The sequence below is a fragment of the Bombina bombina genome, chromosome 1 (genome assembly GCF_027579735.1).
Source record: "Bombina bombina isolate aBomBom1 chromosome 1, aBomBom1.pri, whole genome shotgun sequence".
Taxonomy (NCBI): Eukaryota; Metazoa; Chordata; class Amphibia; order Anura; family Bombinatoridae; genus Bombina; species Bombina bombina.
Genome location: NC_069499.1, coordinates 437,623,805 through 437,644,543, shown reverse-complemented (window position 1 = coordinate 437,644,543; position 20,739 = coordinate 437,623,805). Strand labels below are relative to the sequence as shown.

The 20,739-nt window shown below is 39.7% G+C and overlaps 1 protein-coding gene across 1 annotated transcript in view; it reads right to left on the bottom strand.

The window, feature by feature from the left end:
• The window catches only part of XIRP2 (xin actin binding repeat containing 2), a 247,932-nt gene that overhangs the window by 78,415 nt on the left and 148,778 nt on the right, over positions 1 to 20,739 (bottom strand). The window contains exons 4-5 of the mRNA XM_053698393.1: positions 17,041 to 17,139; positions 16,824 to 16,896 (exon numbers count right to left, since the gene is read on the bottom strand). Coding sequence (XP_053554368.1) covers positions 16,824 to 16,896; positions 17,041 to 17,139 — 172 coding nt within the window. The remainder of the gene's footprint in view (positions 1 to 16,823; positions 16,897 to 17,040; positions 17,140 to 20,739) is intronic.

Below are 20,739 nucleotides of genomic sequence, written 5' to 3'. Positions count from 1 at the left end.
AGATGTTGTCCACATATCTAATTCAGGGACACATGGGAATCAAATATATCATTAAACTGTTCAAAAATATCTAGTTCCCATGCCCCCAAAAGGAGACATGCATACATTAGGGCACATACCGCACCCATCGCTGTCCCCCTGACCTGCCTGTAAGTTGAATTGTCAAACTAAAAAATATTATTTTCCAGAATATATTGCAGTAATTTAAATACAAAAGTTGTATGTCTATCACTTTCTGGCCCTCGTGTATTTAGAAAATGCCTGCATGCGTCAAGCCCTATCTCGCGTGGTATAGAATAATACAAACTTTCGACATCTAAAGATACCAAAATGGTGTCAGGTTTGACCGGTAAGTCATCTTGTTTCCTTAGAAGATGTGGAGTGTCCTTAACATATAAGGGGATTCTATCACCCACTGCAGTGGTATGCAATTTATTTGATGTGTAGTATTTCACAGATGCATAATATATTTGTGGCTAGTTTTTTGTAAAAAAACTTATGTACATTTGCAGTACCCATATGTGTATGCTTCCTTGTCTGAGAAATCTTCCAGCCTTTACCTTATTTTAGGTTCATTGAGAATTAAAGAGTGCTGAAACCCCTCTATTTTACAGAAACAAATTTAGTTATTTGTATTCTCTTTCTATTTTATTTTGAATTTATAATATATATATATATATATATATATATATATAAATATCTATTTATAAATAATTAGAACACATCCCCTATTGGAATTTGAAATATTTACAGTAAATATACAGTATACCACTTTATTAAATATGAATATTGCATAAATATGATTTTACATGTTTTCAGATACTTGACTCCAACTTATACATATGTCTACATGTGTATGCATATTTATTTATATTGTTATAAGTGTATATATGTCTGTACATACATATATACACATATGAAAACATAAATACACATACACACACTTAAATATATATATATACATATTTAGACATGTGTATGTATGTATCTCTATGTTAAAGCACTTTGCAGCCTGAGGTCACAAAGACCACTGCCCCATAACCCTGTCCGCCTGCTCTGAGCAGGCGGACAGGAATCGGCACAAATCAACTTGATCGAGTATGAACGGGTTGATTGACAACCCCGCGAATCTGCAGGGGGCGACGTTGCACCAGCAGCTCTTGTGAGCTGCTGGTGCAATGCTGAATACGGAGAGCGTATTGCTCTCCCCATTCAGCGAGGTCTGTCGGACCTGATCCGCACTGTCGGATCAGGTCCGACAGACCATTGTTAAATAGGGGCCTTTATAGCTTTGTGCACCTTTTTTGTCTTGCATAACAGTTAACCAGAGCTCTGAAGTCGCTCTATTCTGACGCATGTTAAATTCAATTGCGTTCAAGTGAATGCGTTTACTTTCAACTTGCTGCGATATACCCCTTATTGTTCATGCAAGTTGGCATGCACTTGTAATCTAGCCCTTATTTTGCAATGTAGTGCTTAAATGCTGATATATGCTATCAGGTTGTTGTTCCTTTAAAGCATTTTTAGAGATTTATTCTAATTTATAATGTTATTTTTTCCAGGAGAGTAAAAAATATTACTTTCTGTATTGTATTTAGAATTCACACTCTTCTAGGAAATGAACAGAGAGATTTCAAACTATTTAAAATGACCATTTTGATTAAGCAGGGAATGTATTAAACTGAGAATGTGCTGAATGCTTGAATTCATTTATTGCACAGTATCAGTTTGGTCAGTTATTTACTAAAAAAAATGTGGTTAGTCTTTTTAAACCAAATTGTACTCATTCACAATTATATTGTTTTCAGACAGCTAAACAATCAGTGATAGTGTTTTAGGCACAAAGTGGATTGCTTGATCAATTCTTTAAACGTAATAAAACCAAAGTGAATGGAAAGACATCACTTTTTTTTATTCTTGAAGAAAAGCAATGTCAGATAACTAGTATATTCATGGAGCATTGTATCTGCAATAGTGATGTCGCAAACTTAAAATTTTCCTTTCGCGAACGGCGGACTCGAACTTCCGCAAGTGTTCGCGAACGGGCGAACCGGGCAAACCGCCATTGACTTCAATAGGCAGGCGAATTTTAAAACACACAGGGACTCTTTCTGGCAACAATAGTGATGGAAAAGTTGTTTCAAGGGTACTAACACCTGGACTGTGGCATGTGCCGGAGAGGGATCCATGGCAAAACTCCCATGGAAAATTACATAGTTGATGCAGAGTCTGGTTTTAATCCATAAAGGGCATAAATCACTAACATTCCTAAATTGTTTGGAATAACGTGCTTTAAAACATCAGGTATGATATTGTATCGATCAGGTAGTGTAAGGGTTACACCCGCTTCACAGTGACAGACCAAACTCCCCGTTTAACGCCCCGCAAACAACCGCAAACAGTCCATTTGCACAACCGCAAACTCCCCATTGCCACGTGATAGATAGATTTGATAGATAGATAGATAGATAGATAGATAGATACATAGATTAGATAGATAGATTAATAGATGCAAAAGATACATTTGATAGATACAATAGATAGATAGATTTGATAGATCAATAGATAGATTTGATAGATAGATAATTTTCCAGACAGAGAATTACAAGACGTGCGGTCTGGGACCCATGGTAAGGTTCCCAGAGGCAGTTGCAGCGCCAGAGGCTCTGATTAGAACAGAGCACTCTGGAACGTATCTGCCCTCGGCCGAAATCGGAACATTCTTTTGCTTTCTGCCTGTCGGCCAAATGTCCATCTGCCAAATGTTCGTCTGCCAAATGTCCTGTATACATGACGTGTATATGGCATGGATTTTAGGAACTGCTATCTGTCGGTCGAGTCGTTCTCTGAGGGTGGACCCCGAAGGGCTGTGGCGATGAATAGGAGTTAAAAAGCTCTGCATGTCCTCCATCAACAACACGTCTGTAAAGCATCCTGTCCTTGCCGACGTGGTCGTGGGAGTCAGAGGATTACTTTCACCTCTTCCCCTGTTAGATTCCTGTTGTGCTTTGACATCACCCTTATACGCTGTGTAAAGAATATTTTTAATTTATTTTGGAACTGCTGCATCCTTTCCGACTTGCGGGAATTTGGTAACATTTCAGGCACTTTATGCTTATACTGGGAGTCTAGTAGCGTGGACACCCAGTACAGGTCCTTCTCCTTCAGCTTTTTTATATGAGGGTCACTCAACAGGCACGACAGCATGAAAGATCCCATTTGCACAAGGTTGGATGCCGAGCTACTCATGTCCCGTTTCTCGTCCTCAGTGATCTCACTGAAGGTATGTTCTTCCCCCCAGCCACGTACAACACCACGGGTACCAGATAGGTGACAACGAGCACCCTGGGATGCCTGTTGTGGTTGGTCTTCCTCCTCCTCCTCAAAGCCACATTCCTCCTCTGACTCCTGTTCCTCACAATCCTCTTCCAGCGTTGCCACAGGTCCAGCAAGTGATGCTGATAAGGCTGTTTCTGGTGGTGATGGTGACCACAACTCTTCCTCTTCCTCTTCACGCTCATCTACGGCCTGATCCAGCACTCTTTTCGCAGGGCACGCTCCAGGAAGAAAACAAATGGTATGATGTCGCTGATGGTGCCTTCGGTGCGACTGACTAGGTTAGTCACCTCCTCAAAATGACGCATGAGCCTACAGGCATTGCGCATGAGCGTCCAGTAACATGGCAAAAAAATCCCCAGCTCCGCAGAGGCTGTCCTAGCACCCCGGTCATACAAATACTCGTTAACGGCTTTTTCTTGTTGGAGCAGGTGGTCGAACATTAGGAGTGTTGAATTCCAACGTGTCGGGCTGTCGCAAATCAAGCGCCTCACTGGCATGTTGTTTCGCCGCTGGATATCTGCAAAATTCACCATGGCTGTGTAGGAACGCCTGAAATGGCCACACACCTTCCTGGCCTGCTTCAGGATGTCCTGTACGCCTGGGTACTTATGCACAAAGAGTTGTACGATCAGATTACACACATGTGCCATGCACGGCACATGTGTCAACTAGCCCGATTTCAATGCCGCCAATAAATTACTTCCATTGTCAGAAACCACTTTGCCGATCTCCAGTTGGTGCGGAGTCAGCCACTGATCCACCTGTGTGTTCAGGGTGGACAGGAGTGCTGTTCCGGTGTGACTCTCTGCTTTCAGGCAAGTCAACCCCAATACGGCGTGACACTGCCATATCCGGGATGTGGAATAGTACCTGCGGAGCTGGGGGAGTGCCGTTGATGTGGAGCAAGACGCAGCAGCAGAAGAGGACTCAGCCGAGGAGGTTATGGAAGAGGATGGAGTAGGAGGAGTAGAGGAGGTGGCAGCAGGCCTGCCTGCAAGTCATGGTGGTGTCACCAACTCCTCTGCAGAGCCACAATTCCATGCTTGGCAGCCGTCAGGAGGTTTGCCCAATGCGCAGTGTAGGTGATATACCTGCCCTGACTATGCTTTGCAGACCAGCTATCAGTGGTCATATGGACCCTTGCCCCAACACTGTGTGCCAGACATGTCATTACTTCCTTTCGCACAATCGAGTACAGGTTAAGGATTGCCTTTTGTGCAAAGAAATTTCAGTCGGGTACCTTCCACTGCGGTGTCCCAATAGCTACAAATTTTTTGAACGCCTCAGACTCCACCAGCTTGTATGGTAAAAGCTGGCGGGCTAAGAGTTCAGACAAGCCAGTTGTCAGATGCCGGGCAAGGGGGTAACTTTGGGACATTGGCTTCTTACGCTCAAACATGTGCTTGACAGACACCTGACTGTGGGCAAATGAGCAGGAACTGCTACGGAAGAGAGACGGAGTGGCGGGTGGTTGAGTGGGGGCAAGGAGGACAGCAGTGGTTGACGTGGCTGAAGATGCTGGACCAGGAGGAGGATGGCGGCTTTGAGTTTGTGTGCTGCCTCTACTCATGTGTTCATCCCATCGGCGTTTGTGATGTTAGATCATGTGCCTTCACAAAGCTGTGAGCCTGGCACACACGCTGGCAAGCAGGCAACTGCAATTAGATTACACTAGCAGACTGATGTTTCACAGTCAAAAAAGTTTTTTTTTTTTTAAATTTACACTACTGTTACAACAGATATGAGTGGTGGCACTAGTTGGCAAGTGGGCCTGGCACACACGCTGGCAGGCAGGCAACTGCAATTAGATTACACTAGAAGACTGATGTTTCACAGTCAAAAAAGTTTTTATTTTTAAATTTACACTACTGTTACAACAGATATGAGTGGTGGCACTAGTTGGCAAGTGGGCCTGGCACACACGCTGGCAGGCAGGCAACTGCAATTAGATTACACTAGCAGACTGATGTTTAACAGTCAAAAATGTTTTTATTTTTAAATTTACACTACTGTTACAACAGATATGAGTGGTGGCACTAGTTGGCAAGTGGGCCTGGCACACACGCTGGCAGGCAGGTAACTGCAATTAGATTACACTAGCAGACTGATGTTTCACAGTCAAAAAAGTTTTTTTTTAAAATTTACACTACTGTTACAACAGATATGAGTGGTGGCACTAGTTGGCAAGTGGGCATGGAACACACGCTGGCAGGCAGGCAGGCAACTGCAATTAGATTACACTAGCAGACTGATGTTTCACAGTCAAAAAAGTTTTTATTTTTAAATTTACACTACTGTTACAACAGATATGAGTGGTGGCACTAGTTGGCAAGTGGGCCTGGCACACACGCTGGCAGGCAGGCAGGCAGGCAACTGCAATTATATTACACTAGCAGACTGATGTTTCACAGTCAAAAAAGTTTTTTTTTTTAAATTTACACTACTGTCACAACAGATATGAGTGGTGGCACTAATTGGCAAGTGGGCCTGGCACACACGCTGGCAGGCAGGCAACTGCAATTAGATTACACTAGCAGACTGATGTTTCACAGTCAAAAAAGTTTTTTTTTTTAATTTACACTACTGTTACAACAGATATGAGTGGTGGCACTAGTTGGCAAGTGGGCCTGGCACACGCTGGCAGGCAGGCAGGCAACTGCAATTAGATTAAACTAGCAGACTGATGTTTCACAGTCAAGTTTTTTTTATTTTTTTTAAATTTACACTACTGTTACAACAGATATGAGTGGTGGCACTAGTTGGCAAGTGGGCCTGGCACACACGCTGGCAGGCAGGCAGGCAAATGCAATTAGATTACACTAGCAGACTGATGTTTCACAATCAATTTTTTTTTTTTAAATTTACACTACTGTTACAACAGATATGAGTGGTGGCACTAGTTGGCAAGTGGGCCTGGCACACATGCTGGCAGGCAGGCAACTGCTATTAGATTACACTAGCAGACTGATGTTTCAGAGTCAAAAAAGGTTTTTTTAAAAAATTTACACTACTGTTACAACAGATATGAGTGGTGGCACTAGTTGGCAAGTGGGCCTTGCACACACGCTGGCAGGCAGGCAACTGCAATTAGATTACACTAGCAGACTGATGTTTAACAGTCAAATTTTTTTATTTTTTTTTAATTTACACTACTGTTACAACAGATATGAGTGGTGGCACTAGTTGGCAAGTGGGCCTGGCACACACGCTGGCAGGCAGGCAGGCAACTGCAATTAGATTACACTAGCAGACTGATGTTTCACAGTCAAAAAAGTTTTTTTTTAAAATTTACACTACTGTTACAACAGATATGAGTGGTGGCACTAGTTGGCAAGTGGGCCTGGCACACATGCTGGCAGGCAGGCAACTGCTATTAGATTACACTAGCAGACTGATGTTTCACAGTCAAAAAAGTTTTTTTTTAAAAAATTTACACTACTGTTACAACAGATATGAGTGGTGGCACTAGTTGGCAAGTGGGCCTGGCACACACGCTGGCAGGCAGGCAACTGCAATTAGATTACACTAGCAGACTGATGTTTCACAGTCAAAAAAGTTTTTTTTCAAATTTACACTACTGTTACAACATATATGAGTGGTGGCACTAGTTGGCAAGTGGGCCTGGCACACACGCTGGCAGGCAGGCAGGCAACTGCAATTAGATTACACTAGCAGACTGATGTTTCACAGTCAAAAAAGTTTTTTTTTAAAATTTACACTACTGTTACAACAGATATGAGTGGTGGCACTAGTTGGCAAGTGGGCATGGAACACACGCTGGCAGGCAGGCAGGCAACTGCAATTAGATTACACTAGCAGACTGATGTTTCACAGTCAAAAAAGTTTTTATTTTTAAATTTACACTACTGTTACAACAGATATGAGTGGTGGCACTAGTTGGCAAGTGGGCCTGGCACACACGCTGGCAGGCAGGCAGGCAGGCAACTGCAATTATATTACACTAGCAGACTGATGTTTCACAGTCAAAAAAGTTTTTTTTTTTAAATTTACACTACTGTCACAACAGATATGAGTGGTGGCACTAATTGGCAAGTGGGCCTGGCACACACGCTGGCAGGCAGGCAACTGCAATTAGATTACACTAGCAGACTGATGTTTCACAGTCAAAAAAGTTTTTTTTTTTAATTTACACTACTGTTACAACAGATATGAGTGGTGGCACTAGTTGGCAAGTGGGCCTGGCACACGCTGGCAGGCAGGCAGGCAACTGCAATTAGATTAAACTAGCAGACTGATGTTTCACAGTCAAGTTTTTTTTATTTTTTTTAAATTTACACTACTGTTACAACAGATATGAGTGGTGGCACTAGTTGGCAAGTGGGCCTGGCACACGCTGGCAGGCAGGCAGGCAACTGCAATTAGATTAAACTAGCAGACTGATGTTTCACAGTCAAGTTTTTTTTATTTTTTTTAAATTTACACTACTGTTACAACAGATATGAGTGGTGGCACTAGTTGGCAAGTGGGCCTGGCACACACGCTGGCAGGCAGGCAGGCAAATGCAATTAGATTACACTAGCAGACTGATGTTTCACAATCAATTTTTTTTTTTTAAATTTACACTACTGTTACAACAGATATGAGTGGTGGCACTAGTTGGCAAGTGGGCCTGGCACACATGCTGGCAGGCAGGCAACTGCTATTAGATTACACTAGCAGACTGATGTTTCAGAGTCAAAAAAGGTTTTTTTTAAAAATTTACACTACTGTTACAACAGATATGAGTGGTGGCACTAGTTGGCAAGTGGGCCTTGCACACACGCTGGCAGGCAGGCAACTGCAATTAGATTACACTAGCAGACTGATGTTTAACAGTCAAATTTTTTTATTTTTTTTTAATTTACACTACTGTTACAACAGATATGAGTGGTGGCACTAGTTGGCAAGTGGGCCTGGCACACACGCTGGCAGGCAGGCAGGCAACTGCAATTAGATTACACTAGCAGACTGATGTTTCACAGTCAAAAAAGTTTTTTTTTAAAATTTACACTACTGTTACAACAGATATGAGTGGTGGCACTAGTTGGCAAGTGGGCCTGGCACACATGCTGGCAGGCAGGCAACTGCTATTAGATTACACTAGCAGACTGATGTTTCACAGTCAAAAAAGTTTTTTTTTTAAAAATTTACACTACTGTTACAACAGATATGAGTGGTGGCACTAGTTGGCAAGTGGGCCTGGCACACACGCTGGCAGGCAGGCAACTGCAATTAGATTACACTAGCAGACTGATGTTTCACAGTCAAAAAAGTTTTTTTTCAAATTTACACTACTGTTACAACATATATGAGTGGTGGCACTAGTTGGCAAGTGGGCCTGGCACACACGCTGGCAGGCAGGCAGGCAACTGCTATTAGATTACACTAGCAGACTGATGTTTCACAGTCAAAAAAGTTTTTTTTTTTTAAATTTACACTACTGTTACAACAGATATGAGTGGTGGCACTAGTTGGCAAGTGGGCCTGGCACACACGCTGGCAGGCAGGCAACTGCAATTAGATTACACTAGCAGACTGATGTTTCACAGTCAAAAAAGTTTTTTTTTTTAAATTTACACTACTGTTACAACAGATATGAGTGGTGGCACTAGTTGGCAAGTGGGCCTGGCACACACGCTGGCAGGCAGGCAACTGCAATTAGATTACACTAGCAGACTGATGTTTCACAGTCAAAAAAAGTTATTTTTTTTAAATTTACACTACTGTTACAACAGATATGAGTGGTGGCACTAGTTGGCAAGTGGGCCTGGCACACACACTGGCAGGCAGGCAACTGCAATTAGATTACACTAGCAGACTGATGTTTCACAGTCAAAATTATACAGGCAAAAAAAATATTATGTTCTAGCCCTAAAAAGGGCTTTTTGGGGTGCTGTCCTTACAGCAGAGATCAGATGAGTCCTTCAGGACTGTAGTGGACACTGAATACACTAGCCTAGCTATCAATTTTCCTATGAAATCAGCAGCAGCTACTCTGTCCCTCCTCTCACTAACAATGCAGCTTCCAAATGAATCTAAAATGGCTGCTGTCCAGGAGCTGGGAGGGTCTGGGAGGGAGTGTCTGCTGCTGATTGGCTGAAATGTGTCTGCAGACTGTGAGATACAGGGTCAAAGTTTACTCAATGATGACGAATAGGGGCGGATCGAACATTGCATATGTTCGCCCGCCGCTGCGAACGCGAACAAGCTATGTTCGCCGGGAACTATTCGCCGGCATCACTAATCTGCAAGAGACTTGTTTTCACTCTAATGCTTAACAAAACATGATCAGCAATTTTCGCTTAGTTCAAATACGGTTTCATTTTTTGTGTGTTTTTCACTGAAAAGTAGCATAATGTTTCACAGAACATTTTACCATCAATCCATTTTACCATCAATCTCTGTCATTTTCCTACAAACAAAATTGCAAATTAGAAGAGTAGATTGCATTGTGTTAATCTTGACACTGGAAGTGAATTTCTATTAATCTTAAAATAGTCACTTTGACTCACAGACAAAACAATGCATTATTAAAACATGTTCAAGAAAGTCACTGGTTTCTCAGATGTCAAAGTAAGTAATATTGTTAATGCATTTGCAGTAATAACAGTAAACTGAAAAGGTATATAGACATGTTTACTTGTACCAGACAGTACTCTGGGCTGCAAACTATGAATCGTGGAAAAAAAATCCTTTCTTGTTTAGTCTGACCTCCACTAATATATATAGGTTACAGGACACTATTGCAGTTACTCACTCACTGTCTTCCAGGCTACAGAGCCAAACTGACCAATATTGGGGACTACAACTACCACAATCCTCTGCTACTGAGTATGATGCCTACTTATCAAGCCATCAACAGCAAATACGCTGGAATTCCGCAGCGTAATTGGGGAGAGCTTGATTCCCCTTAGTTATCAAGGCCTACAGACCGGCAAAAGTAGAAATCTGTGACGTAACATACAATCCGCCGGTCTCAGTCCGACACAGATCGATGCTTATGTCATTACAGATGTTCCGAATGCAAATTCGGCACTCTCTGACTACTTTTGCTAGTTAACAAATACCTACCAGGTAGGCTTGCCACTATTCGGGCCCAGTTTACCTAATTTTCAATCCGCCGCCCTGGAGGCGGTGGATGCCATAGGAATCAATGGGAGTCTGAAAGCAGTGAAAGCTCATGTTCGCTGCTGCCCGATAACCCATTGATTCCTATGGGAGAATTAAAGTTATGTTTACACCTAAAACCCTAACATATAACCCGAGTCTAAACACCCCTAATCTGCCACCCCGACATCACCACCTACATTATACTTATTAATCCCTAATCTGCTGCCCCGACACCGCCGCCACCTACATAATGTTATTAACTCCTAACCAACCTGCCACTCCCGGAGCCCACTGCAACTAAATAAATGTATTAACCCCTAAACCCCTGGCCTCCCACATAACTAGCACTTACTAAACCTATTAACCCCTAAACCGCCAGCCCCCCACATCGCCATAAACTAAATTAAACTATTAACCCCTAAACCTAACAACCCGCTAACTTTATATTAAATATTAACTCATCCCTATCTTATAATTAATTTAAACTTACCTTTAGATTTAAATTAAACTATATTAAACTATATTAACCTATATTTAACTATTAATTACCCTACCCTAACTATTATACTAAAATTACATTAAACTATATTCAACTAACTGTTTTACTAAATTACATTAAAATATATTAAACTATTAATTAATTAATCTACCCTAACTTAAAATAAAATTACAATAAACTATATTAAACTAATAATGAACCTACCCTAACTGTTATACTAAAATTACATTAAACTAGAAATTAAATTAACTATATTATAGATTTAAACACCTAACCCTACTCAAATAATTTAAATCTAAAAATAAAAATACAAAGTTACAAAAAACTAACAACTAAGTTACAAAAAATAACAAACACTAAGTTACACAAAATAAAAAAGAAATTATGAAATATTTAAACTAATTACACCTAATCTAGGAGCCCTATGAAAATAAAAAAGCCCCCCTAAAACTAAAACCACCCAATAAACCCTTAAAAAACCTAACACTAACCCCTGAAGATCCAACTACAGTTTTGAAGAGCCGACATCCATCCTCAACGAAGCCGGGAGAAGTCCTCAACGAAGCCAGGAGAAGTCTTCATCCAAGCTGGGAGAAGTGGTCCTCCAGACGGTGAGAAGTCTTCATCCAGACGGCATCTTCTATCTTCATCCATCCGGCGCGGAACAGCTCCATCTTCAAGACATCTGGCGCGGAGCATCCTCTTCTTCCAACGACTCCCGCCGAATGAAGGTTCCTTTAAGTGACGTCATCCAAGATGGCGTCCCATAGATTCCGATTGGCTGATAGAATTCTATCAGCCAATCAGAATTAAGGTTGAAAAAATCCTATTGGCTGATGCAATCAGCCAATAGGATTGAACTTCAATCCTATTGGCTGATCCAATCAGCCAATAGGATTGAGCTCGAAATTCTATTGGCTGATTGGATCAGCCAATAGGATGAAAGCTCAATCCTATTGACTGATTGCAACAGCCAATAGGATTTTTTCAACCTTAATTCCGATTGGCTGATAGAATTCTATCAGCCAATTGGAATCTAAGGGATGCCATCTTGGATGAGGTCATTTAAAGGAACATTCATTGTTCAAGAAGACGTCAAACGAAGAGGATGCTCCGTGTCGGATGTCTTGAAGATGGAGCCGCTCGACGCCGGATGGATGAAGATAGAAGATGCCGTCTGAGTGAAGACTTCTGCGGGCTTGAATGAAGACTTCGGCCGCTTGGATGAAGACTTCTGCCGGCTTTGATGAGGACTTCTCCCGGCTTCTTTGAGGATGGATGTCGGATCTTCAAAACTGTAAGTGGAACTTAAGGAGTTCATGTTAGGATTTTTTAAGGGTTAATTGGGTGGGTTTTAGTTTTAGATTAGGGTTTGGGCTGCAATAGAGCTAAATGCCCTTTTAAGGGGGGATGGTTGTGTGGGTGGTGGGTTTTACTGTTGGGGGATGTTTGTATTTTTTATTTACAAGTAAAAGAGCTGATTTCTTTGGGGCAATGTCCCGCAAAAGGACCTTTTAAGGGCTATATGTAGTTTATTGTAGGTTAGGGTTTTTTTATTTTGGGGGGCTTTTATATTTTCATAGGGCTCTTAGATTAGGTGTAATTAGTTTAAATATTTGATAATTTCTTTTTTATTTTGTGTTACTTAGTGTTTATTTTTTTTTGTAACTTAGTGTTTGTTATTTTTGGTAACTTAGTTGTTAGTTTTTTTTAACTTTGTAATTTTTAATTGTAGAATTAAATTATTTGAGAAGGGTTAGGTATTTAAATATATAATATAGTTAATTTAATTTGTAGTTTAATGTAATTTTAGTATAATAGTTAGGGTAGATTAATTAATAGTTTAATATAATTTAATGTAATTTTATAGGGGGAGGTGCCGCTGCTGGCTTCTACACTTTCCTCAGGCTCCTGTCCTCTTCTGGATTTATCTTAATTTTAACCTTCTTACATTCAAAATTCATCATAATTATTTCAAGGACCAATACTGACTCCACATAACGCACAACTAGACTCTTTGAACGGATGACATTACTAAAGTGAGATACTCAACGAATGGAAATATACTCCCACCGGTCTTACTACCAGAAAGAGATACCTTTAGCTGAACACCACAAACAAGGTACACTTAAACTATATAAAAAAAAAAAAAAAAACGATTCAACCCATGCACAAATTGGGTTTTGGATTTCATCATCTATTTAACAATGCTCAGATTTAATTTCTAAACACAAGAAAAACTAATTGATTAAGTCTATTTTACTAAAATACATTGGTTTTAAAACCCCTGCATGCTTTCTTATCTGTTATTTACAATGCAGCCTGAAGTGCAAAATCTCACACCTCACTCTGGCCTGAATCCTATAGAGCAGGGCAATGTAACCAACTCCCACTGCTAACATTCCTACAAATACTAGAAGCTATTTTAACCCCTTCACTGCAGAGGGAATGACCACCTATACGCCCTCACATCTGCACTCCTTAAGATCTTAAAAAGCGGTCGCAGCACTCAGTGGCTACCCTAAAATCACTCAGCATTTTCAAAAGGACCGACAGGGGCTGTCGTGGAGGAAAATCAAAATTTAAAGTTCTATATCCTGACACTATCACAGCTGCCCCACCACCCTGTCCACCCGCAAGCCCAATTGAAGTGATCCAACCTAAAAAACACAAAAACCGCACTATCAAATCAAGAAAATCTCTTTGTGTGATCCTATTAGAAGACACGTTGTCACCAAAGTACAGAGCAAAAACTCAGAATCCCAAGACTTTCCTATCAGAGCAATCCTATGCAATGCCAGATCAATAAATAACAAAACAGCTATTATTTCCGACCTTATTGAAACATGCGAATTAGCATGCATCACAGAATCATGGTTAGATGCAGGGCCTATTCTAGAGGCAGCTATTCCAGACAATTACACAGTGTTCCACCGCCCGAGACAAGATCACAAGGGAGGCGTAGTTATGATCTGTGCAAAATCATCCTTAAATCCCAGACCAATATCAGTCCACAAAACCCAATCTTTTGAATGTGTAGCTGCCAGCCTCTCAATAGAGAGAGGATTCCGAATACTGCTAATATACAGACCCCCAGGAGATGGGAAGAGATTTCTTCAGGAACTCCCAGACCTTTTGGCTGGTTAAATCCTTGAACACCCCAGATGGCTTATATTAGGAGACTTCAACACTTGGATTGACAACACCCTATCCCTGCTTGGGCAGGATCTCCTCAGCTTGATGAGTACACTCGGCTTTACAAAAATGGTCACCACTCCCACCCACAGAAAAGGTCATACACTTGATCTAGTGTTTCAGTCTGGACTAGAAGTGTCACCAGTAACTGTAAACCCAGTTACCTGGTCAGACCACCACTCCATTCACTTCTGCATTGTATCACAATCAACCAGACACCAGCCTCAGAACCTGGTCAAACATCACTCATTAAAAGGGGTGACACCACTGGATGTAGAATCACATATGGATCTAAGTGAACTAATGGGCACCTGCGAAGACCCCAGCTCCTTAGTCCGACTCTACAACAAAACCATGAGAGACACCCTAGAAAGCATTGCACCATCTCGCATACGCACTGTCCAAACCCACAACAATGCACCGTGGTTTGATAGCTCCATCAGAGAAATGAAAAGAACAGGATGTAAGCTCGAGAGAAAGTGGCGCAGAACACATGATCCAGAGGATAAAGCTGCTCTTACCAAACATCTAAATAAATATCAATCCAAGATAACTGAGAAAAAATCTTCATTTTTATCACGCGAAATTGCACTCTCCCAAAGGCTCTGCAACCAGTGAATGCCAGATTGCCCCAGTTTATGGTCCACTTTTACAAATGTATGGATATAATAATAATGGATATAAAAGAAGTTAAAAACACTATACAAAAGTTGCACCCTACTACGTGTGACTTAGACCCTGCTCCAACTCAGCTCATATGTGGATGCATTGAAACACTCGCCCCAGTCCTCACAAAAATAGTGCAGTGTTCACTAAAAACAGGAGACTTTCCAGATAATCTAAAAGAAGCTGTGGTAAAACAACTCCTAAAGAAACCTTTATTAGACCCAGATTGCACGACTAACTACAGACCAGTATCCAACATCCCATTTCTGGGGAAAATAATTGAAAAAGTAGTGGCAACTCAACTGGAAGCCCATCTATCACGCCTAAACATATTTGATCCTTTCCAGTCAGGCTTCAGATGCCGCCACAGCACTGAAACAGCGCTAGTCAGAGTGCTAAATGATCTCCTCATGGCAAGAGACAAAGGTGATTACTCCATCCTAATCCTCCTGGATCTCTCAGCTGCATTTGACACCATTGACCATAGGAATCTAATAGAGCGCTTGCAGTACATCTGTGGTCCAGGAGGCACAGTCCTTAACTGGTTTAAATCTTTCCTCTTTGGTAGATCACAGAGAGTAATATCAGGATCAAGCTCATCAGCACCAACATAACTGGCCTGTGGAGTTAATAACTTTATTTAGTTGCGGTGGGCTCCGGGAGAAGTGGGATAGTGGTTAATAACATAATGTAGGTATAGGGGGTGGCAGATTAGGGGTTAAGAACATAATGTAGGTGGTGGCGGTGTTGGGGGAGGCAGATTAGGGGTTAAGAACCGAATGTAGGTGGGGGGTCCGGGAGTGGCAGGATAGGGGTTAATAACTTTATTTCGTTGCGGCAGGGGTCCGGGAGCGGCAGGATAGGGGTTAAACAGTTTAGTATAGTGGGGGTGTTTAGTGACAGGGTACAAATAAAGCTGTGAAAAAGCCAAATAGCAGCGAGATCGATGACTGTCAGTTAACAACAGTCCGCTGCTCATCGCCCCATACTTGGTGCACGGCTTTTTGACAGCTTTTTATATAAATATGGAGAGCGTATCCAGGTCCACAGCCGCGATGTTAGGTGATGTCAGGCGAGCGTATTGGTGCCGTCAAATGCAGCACAGTTGACGGCTTGATAAGTAGGCCTCTATGTCTTAACTTTTCATTTTAAACTTTCATACCTTGGTTACCACTGCTCCGATTTCCTTGTAAGAGGAGAACAAATGATCTTACTGAGAGGTAACTCTGGGGTTATAAAAAAAACAAGCAACAGAATGTAAGTTTTTTAACTTAAAGGGACAGTTTACTTGAAAATGTTTTTTATTTAAAAAGATAGATAATCCCTTTATTTATTTTAGACCAGTAATGCTTTTCACAGACTAGAACTTTCCTGTAGTCTGTCTGATTCTTTACGGTCATTTCAGCGCCAAAATACCAGGCAATTCCTCTCTGAACAAGGAACACAGCAACCCCAGATGATCGCTTCGGCCTTCATCAGTGAGGTGTAGTCATATTCCTCTAAACACTCTGAGCAAGGAGTCCACGTCTGGTTGCCCCCTTTTCCCTTAGGTAGACTTAATACACAAATAGTATGTGTATATATATATATATATATACACACTGTATATATGCACACACACCATTTCCAATACAGGGGCCTAACAAAATACTTTAGAAAACTTTAATGATTTTTTTTCTCAAATTAACCATATTGATAGATTTCATAGAATAATATTCTGGACTTAAATATATTATAATATATGTTTTTATCAATAAAATGAACCATTGACTATTGAAATCTTTGGGAATTTTTATAGATACATCATTTTAAAGCTTGTCAAAAAGATTGTGATCATCCCCATACACTTTGCCATTCTATTTAAGAAAAAGAAAAAAGTTTTGCCTGATTTTTTATACTAGTTTCAATTTAACTTGAATTCATGATTGTTTTAAAGAAAAAGAAAATTTTTTGTTAGTCATGACACTTGATTATCAGTAAACAGATATGTTCAGTTTAAAATTAGTGCTCTTACCTACTGCATCACCTTCTTGATTATAATTAGATAGCATGTTTGACTCACTGATACTTTGCTCATGAGCAGACGCCTAGAAAAAAAATATTGGAATAAATAACTTTTAACATGAATACAAATCAAGCATTATTGTTTTGTTTTAGTATTTCACTTTAGAATGTATGTGTTTGTAGAGAACATTAAAAACTCAGTAGGCTACTGAATGCTTTTACAATACCTTTTCTGTTTCTGAGGATGAAAATTTAGTTCCACCTTGAGAAACCTGTTGTTCAATCACTTGGGTGCTGTTTGTGACTGTATTGATTTGTCTTGTTTCCTGAAAAAAAAACCTGTATTAAACATCATTTAAAAAAAAAGAGAAAAAAAAAAAGTTTTAAGTTGTGAATATGTGAATAAAAACTTTTCATGCTAAGACATAATAGAAAAATAGATTCATTAGCAAAAAAAATTTGATTCATTCAAACGAACAAAGCAAAAAAGATTATATTTTATGTGCTAATAAAAGAAAATTGTTTGTGGTGTTCAAGGGAAGGAAAGACACAATGATGTTATATAGTATGCGGAAATAAACCCTTTGTACTTTTGATATGTTTAAACTCTATTTTAACCATTAATAAAAACATTTAAATTGAAAAAAAAAAACATTTCAACTGCAGAGTAAATGCATAAAAAAAAAAATCATAATCACTTAAATCATAATAACTGAAGGGGGTTAAATACATAGTTAAAGTAGCGCTGATTGGATGCTTTAACTCCCTTTACAATGGGATGTGGCTACTGAAGAAAGTTTGAGGTAAAATATCTTCCATTTTTACATAGAGACATTCATATAATATTTTCTAGTCAGCTTTTTACAGATAGAACAATTTTGAAACTGATTACATAATATGTGAAACTATCACTAAACATTTATGAGATCACTTTCTACTAAGTTCAACCTTAAGATACATTTTATGATATAAATCACAAATAAAATGACTGAAGATACCCAAATGTTCCAACTGAAAAAACAGTATAAATATTTGACAAAATACTATACTTTTTTTTTTTTTTGGGGGGGTGTACAGTTCAAATTGAACTTTAAAAAAGTGATAATATTAATATAACTGTTAATTCATTAATGCGAACATTTTAAATTTGTATGTTTAATGTTAATTGTTATAAAGCACACTAACGGCTAGATTTAGAGTTTTGTCGGTTAGACCCGCGTAGCTAACGCAGCTTTTTTTTCCTACCGCTGCTTTCAAACAACGCTGGTATTTAGAGTTGTCTGAGGGGCTGTGTTAGGCTCAAAAAAGGGTGCGTTGAGCCTAATGTAGCTCCCCTTCAACCCTCAATACCAGCGTTGCTTACGGTAGCGGTAAGCTGTGAAAACGTGCTTGTGCACGATATCGCCATAGGAAACAATGGGGCTGAGCTGGCTGAGAAAAAATTTAACACCTGCAAAAAAGCAGCTTTCAGCTCCTAACGCAGCCCCATTGTTTCCTATGGGGAAACACTTTCTAAATCTGCACCTAAAACCCTAACATGAACCCCGAGTCTAACACCCCTAACCTTACACTTATTAACCCCTAATCTGCCGCCCCCGCTATCGCTGACCCCTGCATATTATTATTAACCCCTAATCTTCCGCTCCGGACACCGCCACAACCTACATTATCCCTATGAACCCCTAATCTGCTCCCCTAACACCGCCGACCCCTATATTATATTTATCAACCCCTAATCTGCCCCCCCCCAATGTCGCCTCAACCTAACTACACTTATTAACCACTAATCTGACGACCGGACCTCGCTGCCCCTATAATAAATGTATTAACCCTTAAACCGCCGCACTCCTGCATCGCAAACAATATAATAAATAGTATTAACCCCTAATCTGCCCCCCCCCCAACGTCGCCGCCACCTAACTTCAAGTATTAACCCCTAATCTGCCGACCGGACCTCGCCGCTACTATAATAAATGTATTAACCCCTAAAGCTGAGTCTAACCCTAACACTAGGGATGGGAGAATGTTTCTAAAAATTAAAAATTTAAAACAAATTTTTATACATTCGTTCGTTCAAATCAAATTTCGAATGTTTATATAACATTGTAACATTCTATTTTCGAATTTTCGTTTTTGAATTTTTCAATAAATTTCGAAAATATTCGTTCGAATAATAGAATGTTTAGCTATGTATTCATTCAATTTCGAAATGTAATATTCAAATTTGAATGTGACATTCGAATTTGAAATAGTATTTCTAGTCTACAACTGTGTTTAATAAATGTAATATTCAAATTTGAATGCTACATTCGAATTCAAATGTCACATTTGAATTTGAAATAGTATTTCTAGTCTAATACTGTGTTTTATAAATGTAATATTCAAATTCAAATGTGACATTCGATTCGAATTTGATATTCGATTCGAATGTGACATTCGAAATAGTGTTTCTAGTCTACAATTGTGTTTTATAAATGTAATATTCAAATTTGAATGTGATATTTGAATGTAACATTCGAATTCGAATGTGACATTCAAATTTGAATGTGACATTCAAATTCAAATGTGACATTCGAAAACTGTAAATAACATTCGAAAATAGAATTTTTAAGAATATTCGTTCTTATCAACATTCTATTATGTAAATCGAATTCTAACATTCGAATTCGGATATAAACACATTCGCCCATCCCTACCTAACACTCCCCTAAATTAAATATAATTTTAATCTAACGAAATAAATGAACTCTTATTAACTAAAGTCTTCCTATTCAAAACTAAATACTTACCTGTAAAATAAACCCTAATATAGCTACAATATAACGAATAATTATATTGTAGCTATTTTAGGATTTATATTTATTTTACAGACAACTTAATATTTATTTTAACTAGGTACAATAGCTATTAAATAGTTATTAACTATTAAATAGCTACCTTGTTAAAATAATTACAAAATTACCTGGAAAATAAATCTTAACCTAAGTTACAATTAAACCTAACACTACACTATCATTAAATTAATTAAATAAATTAACTACCAATAACAACAATTAAATACAATTAAATAAAGTAAACTAAATTACAAAAACAAACAAACACTAAATTACAGAAAATAAAAAAATATTACAAGAATTTTAAACTAATTACACCTAATCTAAGCCCCCTAATAAAATAATAATAATAAAAAAATAATAAAAGTCCCTACCCTATTCTACATTACAGAGTAATCAGCTCTTTTACCAGCCCTTAAAAGGGCTTTTTGTGGGGCATGCCCCAAAGTAATCAGCTCTTTTGCCTGTAAAAAAAATTACAACCTCCCAACATTAAAACCCACCACCCACATACCCCTACTGTAACCCACCCAAACCCCCCTTAAATAAACCTAACACTACCCCCCTGAAGATCTCCCTACCTTGAGTCGTCTTCACCCAGCTGGGCCGAAGTCTTCATCCGATGGGCCAGAAGAGGACATCCAGGCTGACAGAAGTCTTCATCCTATACGGGCAGAAGAGGACATCCGGACCGGCAGACATCTTCATCCAAGCGGCATCTTCTATCTTCATCCATCCGACGAGGAGCGGCTACATCTTCAAGACCTCCGACACGGAACATCCTTCTTCACCGACGACTACCCGACGAATGAAGGTTCCTTTAAGTGACGTCATCCAAGATGGCGTCCCTTGAATTCCGATTGGCTGATAGGATTCTATCAGCCAATCGGAATTAAGGTAGGAAAATCTGTTCCAATTAGCCAATAGAATGCGAGCTCAATCCGATTGGCTGATTGGATCAGCCAATTGGATTGAACTTGAATCTGATTGGCTGATTGAATCAGCCAATCAGATTTTTACTACCTTAATTCCGATTGGCTGATAGAATCCTATCAGCCAATCGGAATTCGAGGGATGCCATCTTGGATGACG